This window comes from Danio aesculapii, chromosome 23, assembly GCF_903798145.1.
Source record: "Danio aesculapii chromosome 23, fDanAes4.1, whole genome shotgun sequence".
Taxonomy (NCBI): Eukaryota; Metazoa; Chordata; class Actinopteri; order Cypriniformes; family Danionidae; genus Danio; species Danio aesculapii.
The window spans coordinates 44,435,533-44,458,336 of NC_079457.1; the positions used below are offsets into that span (position 1 = coordinate 44,435,533).

The 22,804-nt window shown below is 37.8% G+C and overlaps 1 protein-coding gene across 1 annotated transcript in view; it reads right to left on the minus strand.

Annotated features, from left to right (window-relative positions):
- nup210 (nucleoporin 210) overlaps positions 1 to 22,804 on the minus strand; it is an 80,772-nt gene that overhangs the window by 48,074 nt on the left and 9,894 nt on the right. The window contains exons 5-19 of the mRNA XM_056448804.1: positions 21,026 to 21,176; positions 20,523 to 20,655; positions 18,461 to 18,619; positions 18,242 to 18,310; positions 18,028 to 18,134; positions 17,293 to 17,433; positions 17,081 to 17,218; positions 16,193 to 16,348; positions 13,859 to 14,048; positions 12,462 to 12,607; positions 12,163 to 12,381; positions 9,465 to 9,638; positions 7,987 to 8,179; positions 5,330 to 5,436; positions 18 to 122 (exon numbers count right to left, since the gene is read on the minus strand). Of these exons, the coding sequence (XP_056304779.1) occupies positions 18 to 122; positions 5,330 to 5,436; positions 7,987 to 8,179; positions 9,465 to 9,638; positions 12,163 to 12,381; positions 12,462 to 12,607; positions 13,859 to 14,048; positions 16,193 to 16,348; positions 17,081 to 17,218; positions 17,293 to 17,433; positions 18,028 to 18,134; positions 18,242 to 18,310; positions 18,461 to 18,619; positions 20,523 to 20,655; positions 21,026 to 21,176 (2,188 nt within the window). The remainder of the gene's footprint in view (positions 1 to 17; positions 123 to 5,329; positions 5,437 to 7,986; positions 8,180 to 9,464; positions 9,639 to 12,162; positions 12,382 to 12,461; positions 12,608 to 13,858; positions 14,049 to 16,192; positions 16,349 to 17,080; positions 17,219 to 17,292; positions 17,434 to 18,027; positions 18,135 to 18,241; positions 18,311 to 18,460; positions 18,620 to 20,522; positions 20,656 to 21,025; positions 21,177 to 22,804) is intronic.

Consider the following 22,804-nt stretch of genomic DNA (forward strand, 5'->3'; position numbering starts at 1 on the left):
TGTGCGTGAGATCTTACCGCCACATCGGGATGGTTGTATATGGTGACGGTGTCAGGAGTGACCCTCACATCCTCCACTAACAGAAGGTCAAGCGTGGCAGACACGGCGCTCAAAGGATCAAACTGACAAACAAAAACACCTCGATCAGAGCTCTGTATTCAACTGGAGAACAATGAGCTGTGTAATAATGATTATGCACGAGTAGAGTGTAAATGAGGAGCATTAATGCCGACGTCCCATGTCAATGGCTGGATATGCACTACTGTATGCTTTTTATAGTATAAAGAGTGTAAGTAGTGCATTCACACAAAGAATAAGTGCACTTTAAATACACAAATTACTGAACATATTCAACTGATAAACAGAAGTGTTGAGTGCTGAACCCTTTATGCAAGTAATTAGTTATTAGTTGATTAAAGTTTTGAGTAACTATTAAAGTAATAGTAATAACCTTAACTTTTCAGATTTTGACTGTTGTGCAATAATGTACTTTGGAGAATTTTGCTTGCATAATCAAAAATAAACAATGTAAGCTACTACACCACCTAATCTGATGGTGAGTGCGGTTGTATTCATGACAGTTTGGCGATTTATTTAATGTATTTAGCAAATGTTAAACAATCTTGGAAAAGGTTAGAATTTCCAGTCAGTAAAAAAAAATTGAGACAACACTAAACTATAAGTATGGTTGGGCGATAATTCGATATCGATAATTATCATGATATTTAATTTTTCGATAAAATAATTATGACAGTTTAATAATTGTTCGATATTGTTTATGAATGGGTAACGCTGTGCAGGCGTTTTGCAGCCGGCACTTCCAAATGCCGCACGAACTAAAAGTTTACAGCCATACATACGTGTTAGTTGTACTTGGAGGAGTAAGAAAAAATAAAGTAAAAAAAGGTCACAGACATTGTTGACAAGAAAACTTCAGTATGGAGCTACTTTTTTTTTACAATCCGACACAAAACAGCAATGTGCACTGCAAACTGGCCTCGTATGACGACTCAAAAACAGGCAACACCGCAAACCTGTTTCATTTAAAACAATGGCACTCTTATAAAGTTGCTAAAAAAAATGACAGACCCAAACAAGTGTTGGTAAACCAGCGCAACTACCCAGCTACCAACTACCCAGCAGAGTCTCATGACATCATTTTCAAAAGCCGTGCCTTACGAGAAAAAAAAACGAAAAGACATACGAAAGATAAGACAGACGAGACAACACAATCCAGCCTGATCTTACGAGAAAACGTAAGTATTTTACATTTTGTCAGTTTAGTGGTTAATTTAGTTCAGTAGTTCAGTAGTACGAAATTGTACGATTTTAAAAAGGAGCCGTGGCACCTAACCCCGCCCCTAAACCCAACCGTCATTGGGGGATGAAGAAATCGTACTAAATTGTACGAATTAGATCGTACGAATTCGTACGTATTAGCCACTAAATCAAAAAGTTACGAATTGCCGTGAGATTGTGTTGCACAATCTCAATGAACGCTTGATGCTTGCTGTAAACTACAGGCTGCATTATTTAAGGGCATTCATTACGACATTGATAGGATCTTTTGTTGTCAAGCTTTTGTTTCCTTTTTAATATTAAGATATTTTCTTCTGTTATACCACTATTGTCCCTCATCGACGGTAAAAAAAACAGCCTTTATATATTTAAAGGACATCATCACCGAGAAGAAATCAAATGCTCAAGACATAATCTTTAAAATAATGACATATTAAAAATGCAGCAAATTTATGACAGACGTTTACAACAACATGGATCATTAATTAAATCCTTATTTTCCACGGAGTGAAACATTATCCACCCACAGTTCTTTGAAAATTTTTTGCAACAAATTTTGTTCTGTATAATGTGTAACTTAATTCTAGTGTATGTTTTGTTGGTCAGTTATTTACAACATAAACAAGAAAAACGAATAACATCTGAGGTCAAGCGCTTCAAAACTTCCATTAAACTGGTTTTACGGTTTGAATTTAATTAGTTTAATCAATCGGTTTGAATGAGCAGGACAGTCTTTATAAACTATACGTAGCATTGATAGAATTCTTATATTACCTCGGAAGAATAAACTCGGTCGGAAGGATAAGAGAACTCAGAAAGTCACTGTATGAATGGAGAGGCTCCCTGCGTGTCTCGCTGCGATGTGCAATTTTTGAGTCTGCATGGTCCTCTTTGTGCCAGTCTGTCAGATAAAATTGGTTAAAACCGACATCTGCGCATAACGGTTTTATGCATCCTGCAATATGTCAAGAGAGTGACTCCATAAGGTAAAGTAACCTGCACACACATGATTATGTAATGCGTGGACGGGTGTCACAGCGCAAAGCACAACTTAACATTTAAATGTCCATGCTTAATCAGTCATCAATAAGGTCTATCGATTAATGGTTTATTGACAATCAATAGACCTTCAAGTAATCGTTAGCATCCCTAAAGAAATATATTTAAGGATATTTCACCCTAAATTCACCATACTCACTATTAAAAGGAGAGTTCATCAAAAACTGAACATTCTGTCACCATTAAATCCCCTTTTACTTGTTCCAAACCTATTTTATATATATTTTCTGATGTATACAATATCTTGTAGGGTAATGTCTTTGATTGTTGGAATTTTAAACTGTAAATGCTGAAAAATGATCAAGATTGTTCATTTGTTTATAATTTTTTTATTTATATTGTCAGACAGCTAAAAGATTTCACAAAAATGTGTAAAATCAGCTGCACAAAGAGATTGGCATGTTGAAAATCCTTTAAAGCTGATAGATATAAAGATTTGACATTTACCGTGATAATTATTGATTTCGACTGATATAAAAAAAAAATGATCGTGATAATTTTTTGCCATATCGCCCAACCCTGTGTAGAAGTGCATAGTGTAAAAGTGCATGGCGTATCATTTGGGGTGCAAATTAAGTGTTAGAACAAAGCTAGTGCATTTCAGCTTCCTCTGTTGGTTGGCATTGTTGTTGGCAACAGTAACTATAGCGATGTTGTAGGATGATATGTGTGGTTACAGAGTCAGTCATTTCCTACTGAGGAAACGAAACTTCTCACAAGTTTGCCAAAAATGGTAAATCAGCATCCTCTTGATGATCAAGTCGTAGTCCAGTTACATTGAACAGTGTAAACCCCACATGGTTTGCTCACATCCCACTGCACTGTATACTAGCTAAACAAACTAGTCTACCTCACAATATATAGTTAGTTATAGGAACTCAAACAAGGTGGAGAGTGAATTTTGCAGTTTTGTAATAGTAATACAATAAACCTTAATTCGATGGAAGGGATCGCACCGAATTTTCGGATATCGAAAATTATTGACTGAAATTGTCCAAAAGAGAAAACAGACGGAAATATGAGTTGAAAAAAGTAATGCTGTGCCATACTGCCCAGCAAAGTTCTGCTTGCTAGTTTGACTCTTCCTCCAGCTGCAGTCTGCACGAGTCATTGCAGATTTCACACTGAATGCTGCACTATATGAAAGTGCTGCACTTTAAATTCATTGCGCCATGTAAAGGTTGACCAAAGCTGAGCTCAATATTTCGCTCTGTGGATATTCAGTTTATGAACCCATGCGTATCTATCCACAAACCACACATGCTCACTGGAAAAACAGTCAAATAGTGCGCTGACTAGGGCTGCATGATCGGAAAAATCTAGCATTGGATATTTTGTTAATCTGCAATACATATTGCCAGAAGTTAATTGTTTTTTAAAATTTAATTTAATTTTAGATTGGTCAGGATGAATCGGCAGGTGAGAGCATCTGCATAACATCTAATAAACAATCTACAAGCATACATACATACATACATACATACATACATATATATACACATACATATATATATATACACATACATATATATATATATATATATATATATATATATACACATACATATATATATATATACACATACATATATATATATATATACACATACATATATATATATATACACACATACATATATATATATATATATATATATACACATACATACATATATATATACACATACATACATATATATATACACATACATACATATATATATACACATACATACATATATATATATATATATATATATATATATATATATATATACATACATATATATATATATATATATATATATATATATATATATATATATATATACATACATATATATATATATATATATATATATATATATATATATATATATATATATATATATATATATATATATGTATATATATATATATATATATATATATATGTATATATATATATATATATATATATATGTATATATATATATGTATATATATATATATATATATATATATATATATATATATATATATATATATATATATATATATATATATATATATATACACACACACATACACTTTTTTTTTTAATTTAGCACCGTCATTTTGGTTAATCTCTAAATTTGACTCAAGTCAGCAGGTTTATAGAGCATTTGGATCCACACCACAAGATGTAGAGAGGTGCAGGATGATTTATGGCCCGTTTCCACTGACTGGTACAGTACGGTACGGGTCACGTTTATCAGGCTTGCATTTCCACTGCTAAAAGGGAACCAACGATGGGGGTACGACAGAAAATTTCAGTTCACATTATTCTCGCATGAGGAAATGTAAAAGTAAAGTCGTATGGGTCGTTCGCATATCATATGATACGCACTTCTCACAAAACAGTTGCTTTACACACATAAATACGTGTGTATAAATGTTTATTACTAACCTTTCTATGAACAGGATTTGATTAGAACAGCAGATCGAATGGTGAAATAGCCTACTGTAACGTCTGCAATTATATTAATTAAATAAATGGAACATATATAAACGCATACAAACCCTTACAGTCTCTGAAATGTTACCAATTACAGAACAACTACACACAGCATACATTTAGTCCTTATTTAGATTCAAAAACAACACGCAATATAGCCCACAGTCAGAGCAAACCTCTCATCTGTGTCTTTAATCTTCACCAGCACATGTAACCTCTGTTAGAGAGTCATTCCGGGTTCATAATAGTCCAAAAGGTGATGATAATAGTTAAACATGGAAGTTTGTTCATGTTTTAGGTTGCTGAAACAATCATTTTCTCCTTTGTTTTTTAGCACATCAGTCTCGCGTTTGTCTGTTTCTCAAAGGATCTGATGTCAGAAGCACTTCAATAATCACACGCATGTTATTATTATCAGCTAAAGGAGTTCGTTATTTCAAACGGAACCGAACCACTCAGTGGAAACAGGCTATTAGAGACGAGCGAGACACTTACTCCACTCAGAACCACTGCTGCCTCCAGATGGGACGTCTGATAGCCCACTGCAGTCACAGTGATGCCCGCAACTCCTGATTCATGATGGACAAGAACAGTCTGATGACCTGTAGAAAACACCACATCTGTTACACGCATACAGCACAATGACTATATATATGATAATTAGGGATGCCACGATTCTCAATATAATATTGAACTGTTCGGTATGACATCCACGGTTCAATACGTGCTTGTGAATTGCGCTTTTCTCGGTTTTGCGTTTAAATAATTTGTGCGTTTTATATCTCTCCGAATTGACTGTGTGCCTGTAAGTCTATGAGCTGAGATAAGGAAACTCCTCCCCGCGAGTAAATATCCGATCACTATGCTCTAAAGTTAGGGGGCGCTTAACCATCATTCCACACTTTAACATGGCGAGCGGCGGTGAAGTGAGGCAACAGTACAAGGAAGCGCCGGCGAAGTGAGGCAACAGTACGAGGAAGCGCCGGCGTCTTTCAAATCTGCGGTGTGAGGTAAGTATACAATGCCAATAAAAGAAAAACGGTGAACAAAAATAAGTGTGCAAGCATTGTTTTACACGTATAACCATGACTGCACATCTGCAGCGCCATCACCCAGCAATATTACTGTCTGAATGCAGGACAGCAGAGAAGGTAATAAAGTCCTCCAAATAGCAACAATCCCTCGCTGAATTTTCCAGCAAATATACCCAACTGGTTCCGAGACACATAAAAATAACCAAGGCTGCGTTGGTGTTTATTGCTAAAGATTTGCAGCCGTTTTCGGTGATTGAAGATGTGGGCTTTTGTCATCTTATAAAAGCACTCGATCCGAGTTACAGACTACAGTCTCGCATTGTTTTCAGCACCAAGATAATTAAGATGGTTTATTTATGTTTACTAAAGTACAAATATGTTAATTTGAAATGGCCAATTTATCTTTATTAACTTGTATGTGTTTATTTTCAAAATGTAGGAATTTATGGGTTCCCAAGTTTGTAAATGGGCTACCAGCAGCTGTGAGATTTCAGTGATAACTTTTTTTTTATACAATACATTAGTAACTAGTGTACTTTTCTTGGCTTTTAAGTAAAACAAAATGAGTATTGCAATAAATCATTTTAATTTTTTTCTCCTTAACCTCTTACTGCTCCAATTGCCTACAGAATTTAAATAAATAAATAAATAAAAAACATGTGTCAAGCCATGAGAACCGAACCAAAAACAGTGTTAAAAAAACGTGGTATGTATTGAACCGTGGGCTAACTGTATTGTTGCATCCCTAATGACAATACATAGATACATATGACAATACATAGAAATGAGTGAACCAGCATATGGGCAAAGTACCTTTTAAATGCATTAATTTCAAGTCATTTTAGGGCTTTCCTGCATTTTTATTGTTGATACTATTAATTTCAGCTCTAAATGCAAGTTTTAATTAGAATTTTTTTATATATAATAATGATTTTGTATTTGCTGAATGCTGGAAATGTAATAAGATTTTTGTCATCTTCAAAACATACAGCGCCCAGCGCAAGTACACCACCCTACAGGTCTCTCTTTTTTTTAATGAAAACTTTCTGTAGGATACTATACAATAACATTCTTGGGTTATATAACATATTAGTCAGTAGCTAAATCTGGAAATGATCAAACAAAATAACTTAAAATTACAACAGAACTTAAAATGATAGCTCTCTGCAACTCTCACAAGGTCACCCACAGAAGCTAAGCAGGGCTGTACCCAGTCAGTAGCTGGATGGGAGATCACATGGGAAAGCTAGGTTGCAACCTACAATCTGTGTGCGTCCTAACATCACAGTATCGTCACAAGTCTAGATCGGATACACGGCCGGCCGAAAGTGCAATATGCACATTAATATAGCAGCATTTTTTTATGACACTGTATAACAATAATTAATCTTTTTACAGTACTGTGACAGTTTGGTTTAGGCTTGGGATCGGGGTAGACGTTAATAAAATACAATTTATTGAGTAATTTAATAAATAATATAAATAATTCTCGTTAACTTCCGACCGCATCTATATCCGATTTAGTAACAACCAATCAGCTGGTGTGCAGTCTGGCACAATATGGCTGCCGTCGTGTCATCCCGGTGAATGCTGCACACACTGGTGGTAGATCAGGAAACCCAAAAAATTTGTAAATCGCTTCGAGTGTCCAGAAAAGCTAAATAATTGTAAATATTTAATATTATTATTAAGATCACCATGCTAAAATTAGTACACTCCAATGCATTTTTAGGGGAAAATTTTAAATAAAATGTTAATAAAGTGAAACCAAAATCATGAAAAGCATAAGTATGTTAAATTTAGTTGTAATGTTGTGATATTTCTTTCAACACCTCATTTGAATTTAAATCGAATTTCTATTCATAAAAATGTTAGGCGAACACACTCTTATTTAATGAATATATAGGTTTAATAAAACATACTAATTTTCAAAGAGAGTGTACTTGTTTATGCTGCCATTAGTGCTGCTAAATTGTGCTCACTGAGAACATTATTTCACACACTTTAGGGTCTTTTTCTTTTCTAATTTTCCCCCAAATAATTTCAACATGAATGTGTGCATTGTTACTCCCTTCATTTGTATGACACAAGTATCACAAGCATGCGTTATAAAGATACCATGAAGTTTTTTCTGTTTGTTGATGTCCTCGTCTACGTGTAGCTGCATGGGCATGGTGGGTTCAATGCTCGCCAGGGAAACTTTAGAGGACTCCCAGATCATACTCAAAGAGCTGAAGTTATCAAACTTCCTGCCCTGCTCATCGAATGCCACCACATCCAGCTCTGGGTTGTGATAATTCGAAACAGGTACCTGGGTCAGAGACGAAAAGAGCCATCAGCACGCAAGTATAGTCACACATTTAAAGATTAATAATGGAAATACAATTGGAACAGATTCATTACATAAGGTCTCAGTGCAGTAATAACGATGACTTTTTATCTATACAATTATACTTTACCTTCTTCAAGCCAAAATGTTTTACACATTTAACAGCAAAATGTTTTAATCATTCAATTTATATATATTTATATATATAAACCTAGATGGGGCAGCACGGTGGCTAAGTGGTTAGCACTGTCACATCACAGTAAGAAGGTCGTTGGTTCGAGTCCATCTGGGTCAGTTGGCATTAGTCCAAAGACATGCGGTACAGATGAATTGAATAAGTTAAATTGGCCGTAGTGTATAAGTATGAATGAAAGAGTGTATGGGCTTTTCCCAGTACTGAATTGCGGCTGGAATGGCATACGCTGTGTAAAACATATGCTAGATAAGTTGGCAGTTCATTCCACTGTGGCGACCCCTGGTAAATAAAAGGGACTAAGCCGAAGAAAAATGAATGAATGTATGAAAACCTGTTTATTTGACGGATATTTTAATCAGAACAGATGTTATTTCACCCATATTTGACATTAAATTGATAGTTCCCCAAAAACTGTACATTTACTCTTGGGGTGCAGCGAAATAATTCTGGTCCAAAACTTTTGGACGCACTTGGCTGAAAACTAAAACCGAAAATGCTTTGAAAAAATAAATGAATTAATTTATTAAATAAAAGCAATCCATTGAGTTTTGGTTGATAAAGCAGCAAACCGGCCCTGAAATTGATGGGTTTCATAGAGCAGCGCTTTCCACATCTAGTGCAGTGGCTGGAAGGAGAACGAAACCACAAAACAACCTTTTTCGGCTCATACTTTTGTGTTTTTCTCTTCCAAGAAACAGAAAATATGGTTCATCCCTAATTTACTCACCATATGCTTATACTCATATGATTCCAAACATTTACAAGTTTCTTTTTTCCTGCTGAACACAAAAGTGGACATTTTGAAGAACGTTGAAAACCAGTAGCCAAAGTAAGATAGAAAACAGTATGGGAGTCAATGGCTACCAGTAACCAACATCTGTCAAAACATCTTCTTTTGTGTTCAACAGAAGAAAGAAACTCTAACAGGTTTGTAAATGATGAGTGAATTCTCAGTTTTGGGTGAACTTTCTCTTTAAAATAGACCCTTTTACATTCATTGAGTTTCTATGTACATAACATCACGTGCAATAACTTTGAGTCTTAATAAACCTGCAGAGTTTGAATGCTCACCACTTGCTTGTTTTGCTGCAGCAGAGGGCAGGACACGTCCAGCTGTGGGTTCACGTAAATGGGGGTCAGAGTGAGACGTGACGGAGGAGCGCAAACGAATTTGACAACAGCCGGCTCCACAGCAGGAAAGGGATTCGTCACGGTGGGCTGGTTCCCAACGGTCACTGCCAAGACCTGTGAAGACACAATTATGTGAAGACTGTAAACATATCAGTAGTGGGTGAAACGGATGACAAATCTCATGGTTTGGACCACATTATGATTTTTGAGTCACTGATAGGATCATTTTTCAGATTAGCAAAAAGGAGGAGACAATGTAAATAGTTTTCTATTTATAACAAGAACTGTACAAGATCGAACTTTTGGATTTAACAAAAATAACTTACAGAACCTGTGATTTTAATAAAAATACAATCAAGAAAGAACCAGCTGAAAGAATACAACTTTAAAATAAAATATACAATTCATAACCTCCTAGGGCTTGAGTGTGGACGGCACATTTTAGCTCTTAAGTGGCTATTTGAAATACTTTGAATGTTTAATATTTTATTACAGACATACACTGTCATCCTGCAACTGTTTTGCAGCATTTGAAATGTCCCAAACACTATTTTTAACTGTCCAAAATGGGGAAAAAAAATAGTTTTTACTCTCCGATAGTCAAAGCAAGTAAAAAAAAAATTCTATGTTAAATGTGCATTAAAAAACAATCAGGAAAAAGAGTTTTATGTAAATTCGGACCACGAGTCCACATATATGGACATCATTTTTCTCTAAAAGTCCATAAGCCCAAATAGCAAAGAGAAATAAAAAAACTACATGTAAAAAAAACACCCTTGGGAGGTTAAACGTGTGAAAAACAACCTAGGCTACTGTTGCTGATAATGCTAAATGTGTAAATTTACAACAAACAACAACAAAATGTATAAACAAGATTATGTTTATTTTTGTAGTCTTATTTCAATTAGTGAATTTATATGGCTGTTTGGTGCCAACTATGTGATTGTTAAAAACTTCATTTGGAGTGTCAAGTTGCTTTTAAACTGATTTTTTTTTTCAGGGCTTTCACCTTTAATGGACAGGACAGTTGAGAGCATTGACAGGAAAGTGTGGGGAGCAGAGAAAGGGAAAGGATTGACATAGGACCTCGAGGTAAAAATTGAACTCGGGTCGATGCACGAACCACTACGCCATTGGTGGAGACGTAAACTATGATTTTAATCTTTACCATAAACATCAGTGTTTATATCTGAACTAGAAACTGTGCTCTCCCACTTCAGTGCTATTTGATTAATTGTAACTTATAAATTATAATACTGATTGTAAAGATTGAAGACTGAATCTCCTTCTCTGTCAAATGCAAATTTGAATGCACAGCACCGAAGGATTAATAAACATATTCAAATCAAGATCGTTTATAAGACTGTGTGGGTGTTTGAAGATTCAAGATCCTGATCCTTTTTCTTTGGGGGTTTTTCACCCTCATTATATAAAACAGTGGAGTTGAGACAGGAATACATGGGGAGCAAAAAAAAGGGGGAAGGATCAGCAGAGGACCTAGAGCTGAAAATCGAACTCTGGTCTTCTCGAGTGCTATATGTCGACGCACTTTACCTCTGGGCGATCCCGATCTTTTTAATGGTTAACCGTGCAGCTATTAGTGTTGTCACGATATTGGAATTTAATACCAACCTAAACTGAAATTTAACAGATCTTTAGGTTTACATAATCTAGAAATTCCAAGAGTTCAGTCAAAGCAGGGTGAATCGGCTTTCAGCTACTACGCCCCTCACTGCTGGAATCAGCTTCCAGAAATGATCAGATGTGCTCCAACATTAGGCACAATCAAATCAGGGCTGAATACACATCTGTTTAGCTGTGCCTTTACTGAATTAGCACTGTGCTACGTCCAACAGATCGCAATATTGTGTCTTTCTTTTCTTTTTCATTCTTTTATAACCTGTTTTAACACAAACTTATTTATTTATTTATTTATTTTTTATACTTGTCTTTTTTATTATTCTTCTTGATTTAAAGCGATCTGAACTGCCACGGTCTATGAAATGTGCTATAGGAAGTTCTTAAATAGCACTGATTAGCCATTGTGTTTACATGCTCAACCTAAATGACTGTGATTGGCCATGAAGGTCATCAGTTCACCGAACTCACCGCTGTTTACCGAGTGTAACTGCAGATCCAGGGACACTGGAGCGTTTTAAAGCCATGAAGATCAGTCGATTCATCAGTGAATTGTATCAGCGCTCGTATGTCAGCTTATAAACAGACCAGCAGATCTTTGCGGCTTTAAAATAATCCAGTGTCCACTAGTAGCTATACACTGAATGCACTGAAGGCTAGAAACTGAAAACACCTTTAATAACCTGCGGAAGTCATGCATTTAGGTGCCATAACAACCTCCTCCGTCATCATTATATTTTACAGGGAAGCTAGTTTTGTTAACTGATTATAAACCATTCACATGAACACAACCTACTTAATTACTTAAACAATATCGGCAGAAATAAAACTTTAATATTTAGACTTTCTCTTTAATCGTTACAAATTTAGGATTAATATACAAATACATAATCCACAGGTTATGTGCATGGACAACCTTGGGTCGACTGTGATCCATTACACAACTAGTGCACATTCATAACAGACGGTCCACAGGATATGACATCACAGGCTTCTTTACCTGCTCCCCAAGAGCTCGGCATGTGGCTCTGACCAAATGAGTGGAGTAAGTGCGAGCGGCGGGTCCGAACAGAGCCAGAGAGACACTGTTGTGGTCCTCAGCCGTCAGGTTTCTGAAGAACTTGGAGGGCTCCAGCACCCATGGCCTGGGGCCTCCTTCAAAAGTCATGTCTTTAGAGGATCCCAATGTCACCACAGCCACAGACACGGGGTCAATCGGCTGTCAAAGAGAATGAAGCAAGGTAATATGCGAACCACTGCTCGCCTGTCCTCCACATTCACTTATTTACAACAGCTTACCTTGAGAGGCGGGTAGGCAGCAATGGTGATCTTTGCACTGAGGTGAACATTACTATGGGTATAGCTAACCAGCAGGGTGGTGTAACTGGGGGTCAAGGCCTTAACTCGGACCCCGCTGCAGTGGCTCTGACCGGGGGGAAGTCTACCTGAAGACGTAAACACACACAATTTTTTCGTTACATACATTTCATACATTACATCAAAATTAGGGATGCTCATTTCGGGTAATTTTGCCAACCGACAAACGCCACTCACTAGCTGAATATTAAACATTAACTGGTCAAATTAATAATATATTATAATTTAATTAAAAAAATAATGATTGATGCATCTATTTTGTGTGACACATTAAATATTGCATTTTAAAATATTGATTTATTTTAACATGCGGACAGCAGCATACAGAACACCTTCAGGCACATGCAGTGTTTCAAACAGCATAGAAATAAAGAATAAACTACATAAAAAGAACAAAATAAATAGGCCTGCCCTAAATATTTTTCACTTAAATGAAAAACTTGGATTACAAAACAAAAACACTGACTGAATCCATTTTAAGAACCGGCATATGCAGTTTTTTCCAATCATGTTTTGTTTTTCTTCCGTCAAATAAAAATATCAGGCTACCTCAAATCGATCGCTCCACGGAAAATATGCATTTAATTAATGCTCCGCTGTTATTATTATATCACAAAACCTCTGTCAACATTTGTAATAGAAGTCATTAGTTTAAAGATTATGTCTTATGATTATGACTTATTTCCTTTGTCCCACTCGCGGTTCATGTGCGCATGATGAAAGACATTGACAATGAACCTTAAGGCGCATATGTTGATTTTTTGTGACGTATAGGCTACTATACCACGCAGACACTGAATTGGGTTTTTTTCCTCGAACTTGAACCACATCTGACAGAAGTATAAATAGCTCAACTATTCCTCTAATATTCATAACCTCCCGACTGAGTTTGATTAATTAATGGAATGGCCAGAAACCACGACACCGGTAGTTCTAGAGTTAAAGGGTCATCTGTTTACCACTCTTCACACCTGCATCGATCAGTCGAACCATCAGCAGTTCACTCATATGTCAGCTCATAGACAGATTAGCTGATCGACGCAGCTTGGAAACGCTCCAGTGTCCGGTTATCTGTGTTTGCACTTAGTGAACAGCGGTGAAGAGCGGTAAAACAGTGACCTTCACGGCCAATAACAGTCATATCTGTTAATAATGTGAACACAAGGGCCAATCAACTGCGTTTAAGAACTCAACAGCGTTCAAATGTTAGTGGTAAAATCCTAGACAGCTCTAGGATCTATACCCTTGATGTGCAGAAGCATCAAAATGTCTCGTTTTGTTTCCCATTCAAGAAAGAAAACAATTTTCTCTCCACTCACCCTCCAACAACTGGAAGACGCCGGTACTCTCCATGTCCACCTGCATATCAAAGTGTGAGCAGTCGCTGAGTGTCACCCTCTCGTCCCCCAGCTGACCGAAGATTCGCAGGGGCAGATCCAGATGCAGGCCCACACGAGCCTCCACCGCACACGGGCTGAACTCCATCCCCACCGGCTCAATCACATACACCTGCAAACACAACAACAGCTTAATATTTACATACTCATATGGTTACTTAATAGGGTAATGACATCTGAAATTAAAGTTACATCTTTCAAAATACAGCTGAAGTCAAAATTATTCGCCCTCCAGTGAATTTTGTTCTTTATCAGTTATTTCCCAAACTGATGACATGTTTAAGGGTGCTTTCACACTTGGTTTAATAACCTGGACTAACCCAAGTTCGACTGTCCCCCCTTGCCGCCACCTCAGCTGGTTTGTGCTCACACAGTCTTTTTTTCTTCTGAACCCCAGTACACTTGCGTCATCGAGCTGCTGTTTTGTGTACAGCTGTTGCTAGGTGAAGGCCACGAAAGCAAAGCGCCAAAATGGAGACATCCGCATGTCACAGTCATTCTGCCTTTACTGAATCTTTTGGTTTTGCTGCCAAAGCCAAAATACAAAGATCCACTTGCGTCAATCCGCAAAGAAAAAAAACATTAAAAACGTTCAGAACATCACGCGATGTCTGCAGAAGTCGCTTTTGGTGGAGACAAGCAAACATTATCACTGTTTGCACTGGGTCAGTCCCGCTCAAGGTCGGTGGTTCAAAGTCATGCACACGAATGAATGTTATGAAAACGAAAGTTTGTTGTACAGTTAGCGGTTCACTTCCGTTATTTGGTACGATTGCATTCATTTAAGTGAACCGTACAAGAGTTTGCAAGAACCGTACCCCAGACAACCTCTTTCAGGCAGAAAAAAGTGCACTCGAGTTCAGCAGACACGTTCACGCCAGCTAAACGTACCGTACTTTGACGTCAGTTGCCATTTCTGTGTGGAGTTTGCATGTTCTCCCCATGTTCGTGTGGCTTTCCTCCAGGTGCTCCGGTTTCCCCCACAGTCCAAAGACATGCACTATAGGTGAATTGAATAAGCTAAATTGCCCGTAGTGAATGTGTGGTTAAGTTGGCGGTTCTTTCCGCTGTGGTGACCCTTGATAAATAAAGGGACTAAGCCGAAAAGAAAATGATTGAATGAATAATATGTACTGTCAGTATGAGAAGAAAGTGGCTGGTTTATTCTTAAGTGTCACGCATCTTTTTGGAGGTTTAAATGCAAGGGCTGCACGATACTGGGGGAAAAATTATGAATTGAATAACTCCATTTGGAAAGATTTCATAACTTTAGAGTGATTGGGATGATTTTGTAGATGTAGCATAATAATAAACAAATAATAAGTATATACAAATATAACAGAGGAAAGAGTTAAATAAACAGAGCTTTATAAATTGTAAAAGTCGTTGTTCAGTATTCAGACACAGAAATTAAATACTCAAATGTAAAAAAAGAAAAAATACCTATACAGTAACTGACCTTTAAAAAAAAAACATAATTTTGAGCACTCAAACCCGAAGCGAAGACAAAAAACAAACATTGCAACCTGAACCCACACACACAAATTGTCTAAACACATGCGCAATTATAAATATATTGAGCATATATAAACTTGTACATATATAAACTTGCGCAAGATGAACTCCTTGCGTACAGGAAGTTTTAAGTTGGGGGTGGGACCCAAACTTAAGCTTATTTTGTTCGCAATTGCTATTGGCTGTACGTCATCTGACTGGCTGTTGATTGGCTGTTATTGTCCATTGAAAAGGACAAGGGAGGAATTGAAAGATGGGACATAGTAAAGAGGTACGTTTTCTTTCATTTTTAATCCCATTAACTGCTTTTAACTGTTAACAAATCGAGAAGAAAAAAACTAAATATTACAGTGTCGTTTCACCCAATATTATGCTGCCCAAATATCACATTGAGATTTGTTAACAACCATGTACTGCAGCGAAGGCCCTTGATTATTAGGCCAGAATGATTCCTCCTAGCCACATTGGCCTAGAAAACAGCAACTTTTCATTTCCAAGCTGTAAATAAGAAAATTATTCAAAACTTTTTGGTCATTTTTGAGTGAGATGCTAATGGTCTAATTTGATTTAATGATTTATGCTAAGCTAAGCTAAAAGTGCTCTCGCCAGAGCCGGAGATTGGCTGAATGAATGCAAAAATGGTAAAACTCAACAGTGTAACTCCAGGGGAGCTGTACAATACTTTCAAAAACAGTGGAGTGTTCCTTTAACAGTAATAAAATAAAATGTGTAAGGAATCACCTTCATGTCTCCATAGTGCAGTGGGTTTCTCATATCATGGGCGTAGATCACACTGACTCCGACATCTCTGACCGTGGTCATCATACCTTTTACTGTCACTGTGGCCACTGCTGAGTTAGTGGACGACCAGCTGAAGTTCCCACTTCCTCCAGTAGCCTGAAATGGAGATAAAAATCACAATAACGTAACACAGACAAGTGGTTCCCAACCTGGGGTCTGCAGAGGGGGGTGCAGAAGCTTATATGGTTTGAGGTCGATAGAAAGTAAACACCTGAACCACAGCGATCCAATTGGAAGGTGTTTCAGTCTACAAATCACCTACATTTACCATGGTTTTACTGTAGTAACATTGATACGAAAAGTAGAATATTCAAATTCAACATCTTTACATTAATAATGTACTACATATATTAAAGGAGTAATGTATTATGATCCCAGAATTTTTGTTATCATGTAAATTTAGTTGCCTGTAGTTGATATACACACATATACTGTATCAGACTGTTATATGTTCAGGGGGCTCCCAAGAAAAAAGGCCGGGATTTCCTCTTTTTGAACTGTAATGAGCAAAGCGCCGGCTGGAACAGTTTCCATTTCTGTGTGGAGTTTGCATGTTCTCCCTGTGTTTGCATGGGTTTCCTTCAGGGGCTCCTGTTTCCCCCACAGTCCAAAGACATGCGATATAGGTGAATTGAATAAACTAAATTGTCCGTAGTGTAGGTGTGTGAAAGTGTATGGGTGTTTCCCAGTACTGGGTTGCAGCTGGAAGGGCATCCGCTGCGTAAAACATATGTTGGATAATTTGGTGGTTCATTCTGCTGTGGTGACCACTTATAAATAAAGGGACTAAGCCGAATGAAAATGAATGAATGAACACGTAAAGCGCACCTTGATAATGTACTGGTACGCTCCCTCTTTAGGTTGCCATGGAAACGTCAGGATGGCCGGTGTGAGAACGATTGGGTCGTAGATTTCCACGTCCTGCTCATTACGCACAGGAACTGAGAGCGCATGGACACTTCCTGCCTGAAGACACAATCGGGGTTTACAATCCACCTCAATACTGTCAAAGCACCAACACTGAACACTCCAACACATACTTGATCAACGACCGCTTTCAGTGTGCCATCAATGACGCTCTGACCCTGTTTTACAGCTTTCACATGGTGGTAAGATCCATTAACAGACGACTCCAGGACCTCAAAGTACTCCGCAGGGAATGTGGCTTCTATACGGATGTTCTGCAAAAACAAGAAATTTCAATTAACAAAAAAAATGAATAAAGAACAGCCACAAACTGTGATCCAGATTTGTTCTGAACGACTTAAGACACACAAAAAAACATGCGAGTTGTTCTTATTAAAGAAATTACACTTATTATATATTAGAGTGCACATTCAGACCACTCTAACTTCATTTTTGTGAGTGATTGGAAGCAGCAGAGTTTCTGACAGTACTCATCATTAGGCATAGGCCAGTATAAGATTATGACGGTATGATAACCTTGGATAAAAATATCACGATTTTACGGTATTGTGATTACTGCTCTAAAATACAGTTGAAGTCAGAATTATTAACCCCCCCTCTCAGAGATATTATTAGCCCCTTAGCCCCTTAGAATTTTAAACCCCTTATTAAAGTGATCCCTTTAAATAGACAGACAATAATCAAACAACAAAACATTCAACAACTAAGCAAATAAAAAAGGTGAACTACATATTTTAAGGAGTACAATAATTTAGTAATATAATAAAGTTTTCAGATTCCTCTCTGGAGTGGAAAACAATCAGAAATGATCCAAACCAAAACCATTTTAATTGTCCAAGTAAACTTACATCAGACAGATAAATCTTGTGTCCAGACTTATCGAACACTTCAATGAAGATCTCATATTTCCTCCCAGTCTCAAGCACCCAGCGATCCTCTGGATGAATCTTGAATGCTGGTGCATGGGATGATTAATAAAAACAAAATCAATAGCACATCAATTCATCTGTTTAATAAGAATTCAATGTGCCAAAAAGGTAACCAAAGCAAAAGCAAACAAACCCAGGTATCCAGGCTCCACAACATAGATGGTGCTGTTGGGCAGACGAGAAGCTCCCTGCATCCCGAGACCTGGATATTAGGAATGAAGGAAAACCTCAGGATAAAGTTAGCAGATTCTTCATTGAATATCTCACACACTGCTCGATTCAACCACAGACAATCATCAAGAATCTAGGAAAGTGTATCATTTGATTAGCCTGAAGGCCATGTGAAGGATACTCTTGTGGTCCAGCAAGATGTTGGTGTGTCCGTGTTGAAGGGCAAACACTGTTGAGCTGCTCTGGTCCAGGGTAGCGACAGGGGCGTTTGGGTTTCCATTAGGGGCGACTGCACTGTTCTGAAGCTGAAGCTCATACTGATCACAGGGCATGGACAGCTCTGAAATAAAAGTGGACATGTTCAAGACATAGACAGTAACAGAGACAGCGCATCTACTGATCCACTACACCAGGTGTTTCCCAACCCTGTTCCTGGAGGCACACCAACAGTACATATTTTGGATGTCTCCCTTTTCTGACCCATTCACTTCAGGTGTTGGAGTCTCTTCTGATGTTATGATAAGTTGATTCAGGTGTGTTTGATTAGGGAGAGGTTGAAAATGTGTACTGTTGGTGTGCCTTCAGGAACAGGGTTGGGAAACACTGCACTACACACATGCATGTCTCTGATCCTGCTTTCCAGTTTTGTAAGAGACAGTTCAACACAAACTGAAACCTCAATCTCTCATGCTGTTCCACACGAGTGAGACTTTTGTTCTTCTTCAGAACACAAATTAAGATTTGGGTCCAATTTTATACCCCTACCCCTTCGCCTTCCCCTTGGCCCTTGAAAATGTGTCAGCTTTCATGCATTGTTCACTCACAATGAGATAATCGCCATGTTTTAGTCTTCTCCTACTGTTGAAGCAAAGGGTGCAGACTAAAAATAAGACTCCAGAGTTTCATTTTATCCAAAAGCATTCATTAGCTTAAGTTAATTTATTAATATATTAAATTAAAATTCAAGCATTTTCAAAAGATTTCCAGCACCTCAACCAATCGTGAAAGGATTCTGCTTGCTCTTAAAGCCTTCATCGAACTGTTGACTCGTTCCTGAATGATGCTTATGTTTAAACACTAATAATCAGGCCAAAGGTCTGTAGAGCCGCTTTAACTGAAATTATATTGGACCCATTTAACAATTTTACTACACCACTAGTCAAACATTTTTAATCAGAAAGACTTTAAGTTTTAAAAGAAGCCAATTTTGCTCACCAAAGCTGCATTTGTTTGAACAAAAATACTTTAAAAACTATTCATTTGTTATATATTAGTGTAGATACAGTACATTTGCAGTTTCAAATGTCATTCATTCCTGTGATTCACAGCTGAGTGTTCATGTTCATTACTCCAGTCTTCAGCGTCACATGATACTTCAGAATATCCTTCAGAAAACCCTTATAATACGATGATATGCAGTTCTATTGTGATCAGTTAATATTGGTTAAAAAAACACTAGCAATGATTCATACCATTATCCATGCTACCTTTATTTTATTTAAAGAATGGCTGCATCATTGTGAGCAGAATAAGCTCTTGATAAAACATTACAGAGTCTTACTGATTCCAATCGTTTGACTGGTAGTGTATTTAAATCTCTTTACTGAACGATTTACATCAAGGCTCTTTTTTTTTTTTGGGGGGGGGGGGGGTTAATCTCAAACACACTGTAATAACAAATAAAAAGTGATTTATTGATAAATTAATGATTTAACCAATCAATGAATGAATGAATCAATCAATAAATTAATCAATCAAGTAATGAATGAACGAATCAAGGAATGATTTAATCAACCAATGAATCAATCTATTAAGAAATGAATGAATCAAGGAATGAATGAATGCAGAACAAATCATAAAACAAATTAAGGAATGAATGAAAAAAAAAATCAAAGAATAAATTAATAATTCAATCAGGGATTGAATGAATGGTTCAATCAACGAATTGATGAAGTAATCAATCATGGAATGAATAAATTAATCATGAAATTAATCAATCAATCAAGAAATGAATGAATGAGGGAATGAATGAATGAATCATTCAATCAATCTAAGAATGAATCGATCAAGGAATAAATAAATGAATCAATTAATCAATCAAAGAATTAATTGATCAAGAAATAAATGTATGAATCAAGGAATGAATAAATGAATCAATCATGGAATCAATGAATCAATATAGAAATTAATGAATCAACGAAGGAATGAAAGAACCAAAAAATAAATGAATAAATCAATCATACCAGTAATCTTTCCTTGACGGATTTTCTGCACTTTATATTTGATGGATGTGCCTGCGAGCAGATAAACGTCGTACGCAGGACTCAAGAGAATGTTTTCCAGGATCAGCAGTCTGACCTCAGCAGCACCAACATCCTGAAAAACATATTCAACCAAAAGTGCACCAAAATCATGAAAAGCCAGTGTGAGGACAGAAATTTCACAATGTTTTTCTACACCAAAAAAAAAAAACACACACACACACACGCACACACGCACGCACACGCACGCACGCACGCACACGCACGCACGCGCACGCACGCGCACGCACGCACACGCACGCACGCACACGCACGCACACGCACACGCACGCACACGCACGCACACGCACGCACGCACACGCACGCACGCACACGCACGCACGCACACGCACGCACACACGCGCACGCGCACGCACACGCACACGCACACGCACACACACACACTGTCATTTAGCATTAAAAGCAATCAGAAATGTGACACAGACCTTATAGATTGACTCCTGTATTTTGGCTTTGAGTTTGGCATGGCCGGTTTTGATTCCTGAAACCAGGACGATGTCTCCCTGATGTCCCACACGCTCCATCTCAGAGATGTATCCTGGAGGAGTGTATGCCGACTCCGCAAAGCGCAGGATCCTGCAGACAGACGGCTCAACATTACATGGGCAGTCAGGCTTGTAGAACAGCACAGACAAGGAAACGGTACAAAAGTCACTTCATATACAAAAAGCATATTAAAACCATATGACTGGATTATAATTTAGTGTTGCATTCAGCATAACAAATAATGTACATAAATAAACTAAAATAAATAACTATGCTTATTCTGGAGGCAGCATAATCGCCTCACAGCAAGAAGGTTGCTGGTTTGAGCCCCGGCTCAACTTTTATATTTTCCGCAAGTAATTATTTTACACTGGGAGGCACGGAGGCTCAGTGGTTAGCACTGCCACCTCACAGCAAGAAGGTCGCTGGTTAGAGTCCCGGCTGGGTCCGTTGGCATTTCTGTGTGGAGTTTGCATGTTCTCCCCATGTTGGCGCAGGCTTACTCCGGGTGCTCTGGTTTCCCCCACAAGTCCAAAAACATGTTGTATAGGTGAATTGGGTAAGCTAAAATTGTCCGTAGTGTATGTGTGTGAATGAGTGTGCATGGATGTTTCCCAGTGATGGTTTGCAGCTGAAAGGGCATCCGCTGTGTAAAACATATGCTGGATGAGTTGGCGGTTCATTCCGCTGTGGCGACCCCAGATTAATAAAGGGACTAAGCCAAAAAGAAAATGAATGAATGAATGAATGATTGAATGCTTATTCTGGTCTGAACTTATCAGCTGTACTTGCTAAATTGTTACTTTTACATTTCTTTTGTATTTTGGAACTTTTAATATGATATAAAAATTATTCTTGTTTTAAATAGTACAAATGAATAAGACTTGCGATCAATCCTGGCAAAGATTTTTGAAACATAAACTACTGTTCAGTGTTGGGGTAATGTCTTACAAGTAATGCAAGTTACGTAATAATATTACTTTTTTAAATAACGAGTAAAGTAATGCATTACTTTTAAAAATGAAGAATAGTTACTCAAACGCAAGTTACTTTTTAGTTGAATTAATTAACTTTTTAAAAATGCATTGCAGAATTAAAATGAACATATTCACGCTGAACTACAGACTCAATGAGAGAATGGGCTCCCTGCAGGAAAAGACAGAAACCAGGATTGTAGGCTGGAGCCTTAAGGGTGTCACGCACCAGATGCGCCGCTGACAGTTGAAAGTATCACACACCAGACGTGCACATTCGCATGCTATTTAAAATGAAACTAATCAGATGGCGCTCTGTGGCGTGGCAGAAATATGAACTGTGTCCTGAGTTGTGGCTGGGTGCCGCCGACAGCCACCGCGGCATGCGGCGCCGGTGTGTGTACCCTGATAGAAACCTATGTTTAGAATTCTAAAATGCATGTCGCTGCGTGACGCGTCGCCGAGCGGCGCTTCTGGTGTGTGACCCCCTTTAAGCAGGTCGCACAACGGAAGTGCTGCTCGATGCTGCGACACGGTTGAAAGTATAGCAGGTCGCACACCAGAAGCGCCGCTCTGCGCCACGACATGGCGCGCACATGACAGCTAAAAGTATCACATACCAGATGCGCACATTCGCATGATATTTAACATGAAACTAAACAGATGGCTCTCTGTGGCGCGGCAGGAATATGAACAGTGTCCTGAGTCGTGGCTGGGCGCCGCAGACAGCCGCTGACTTGCGGC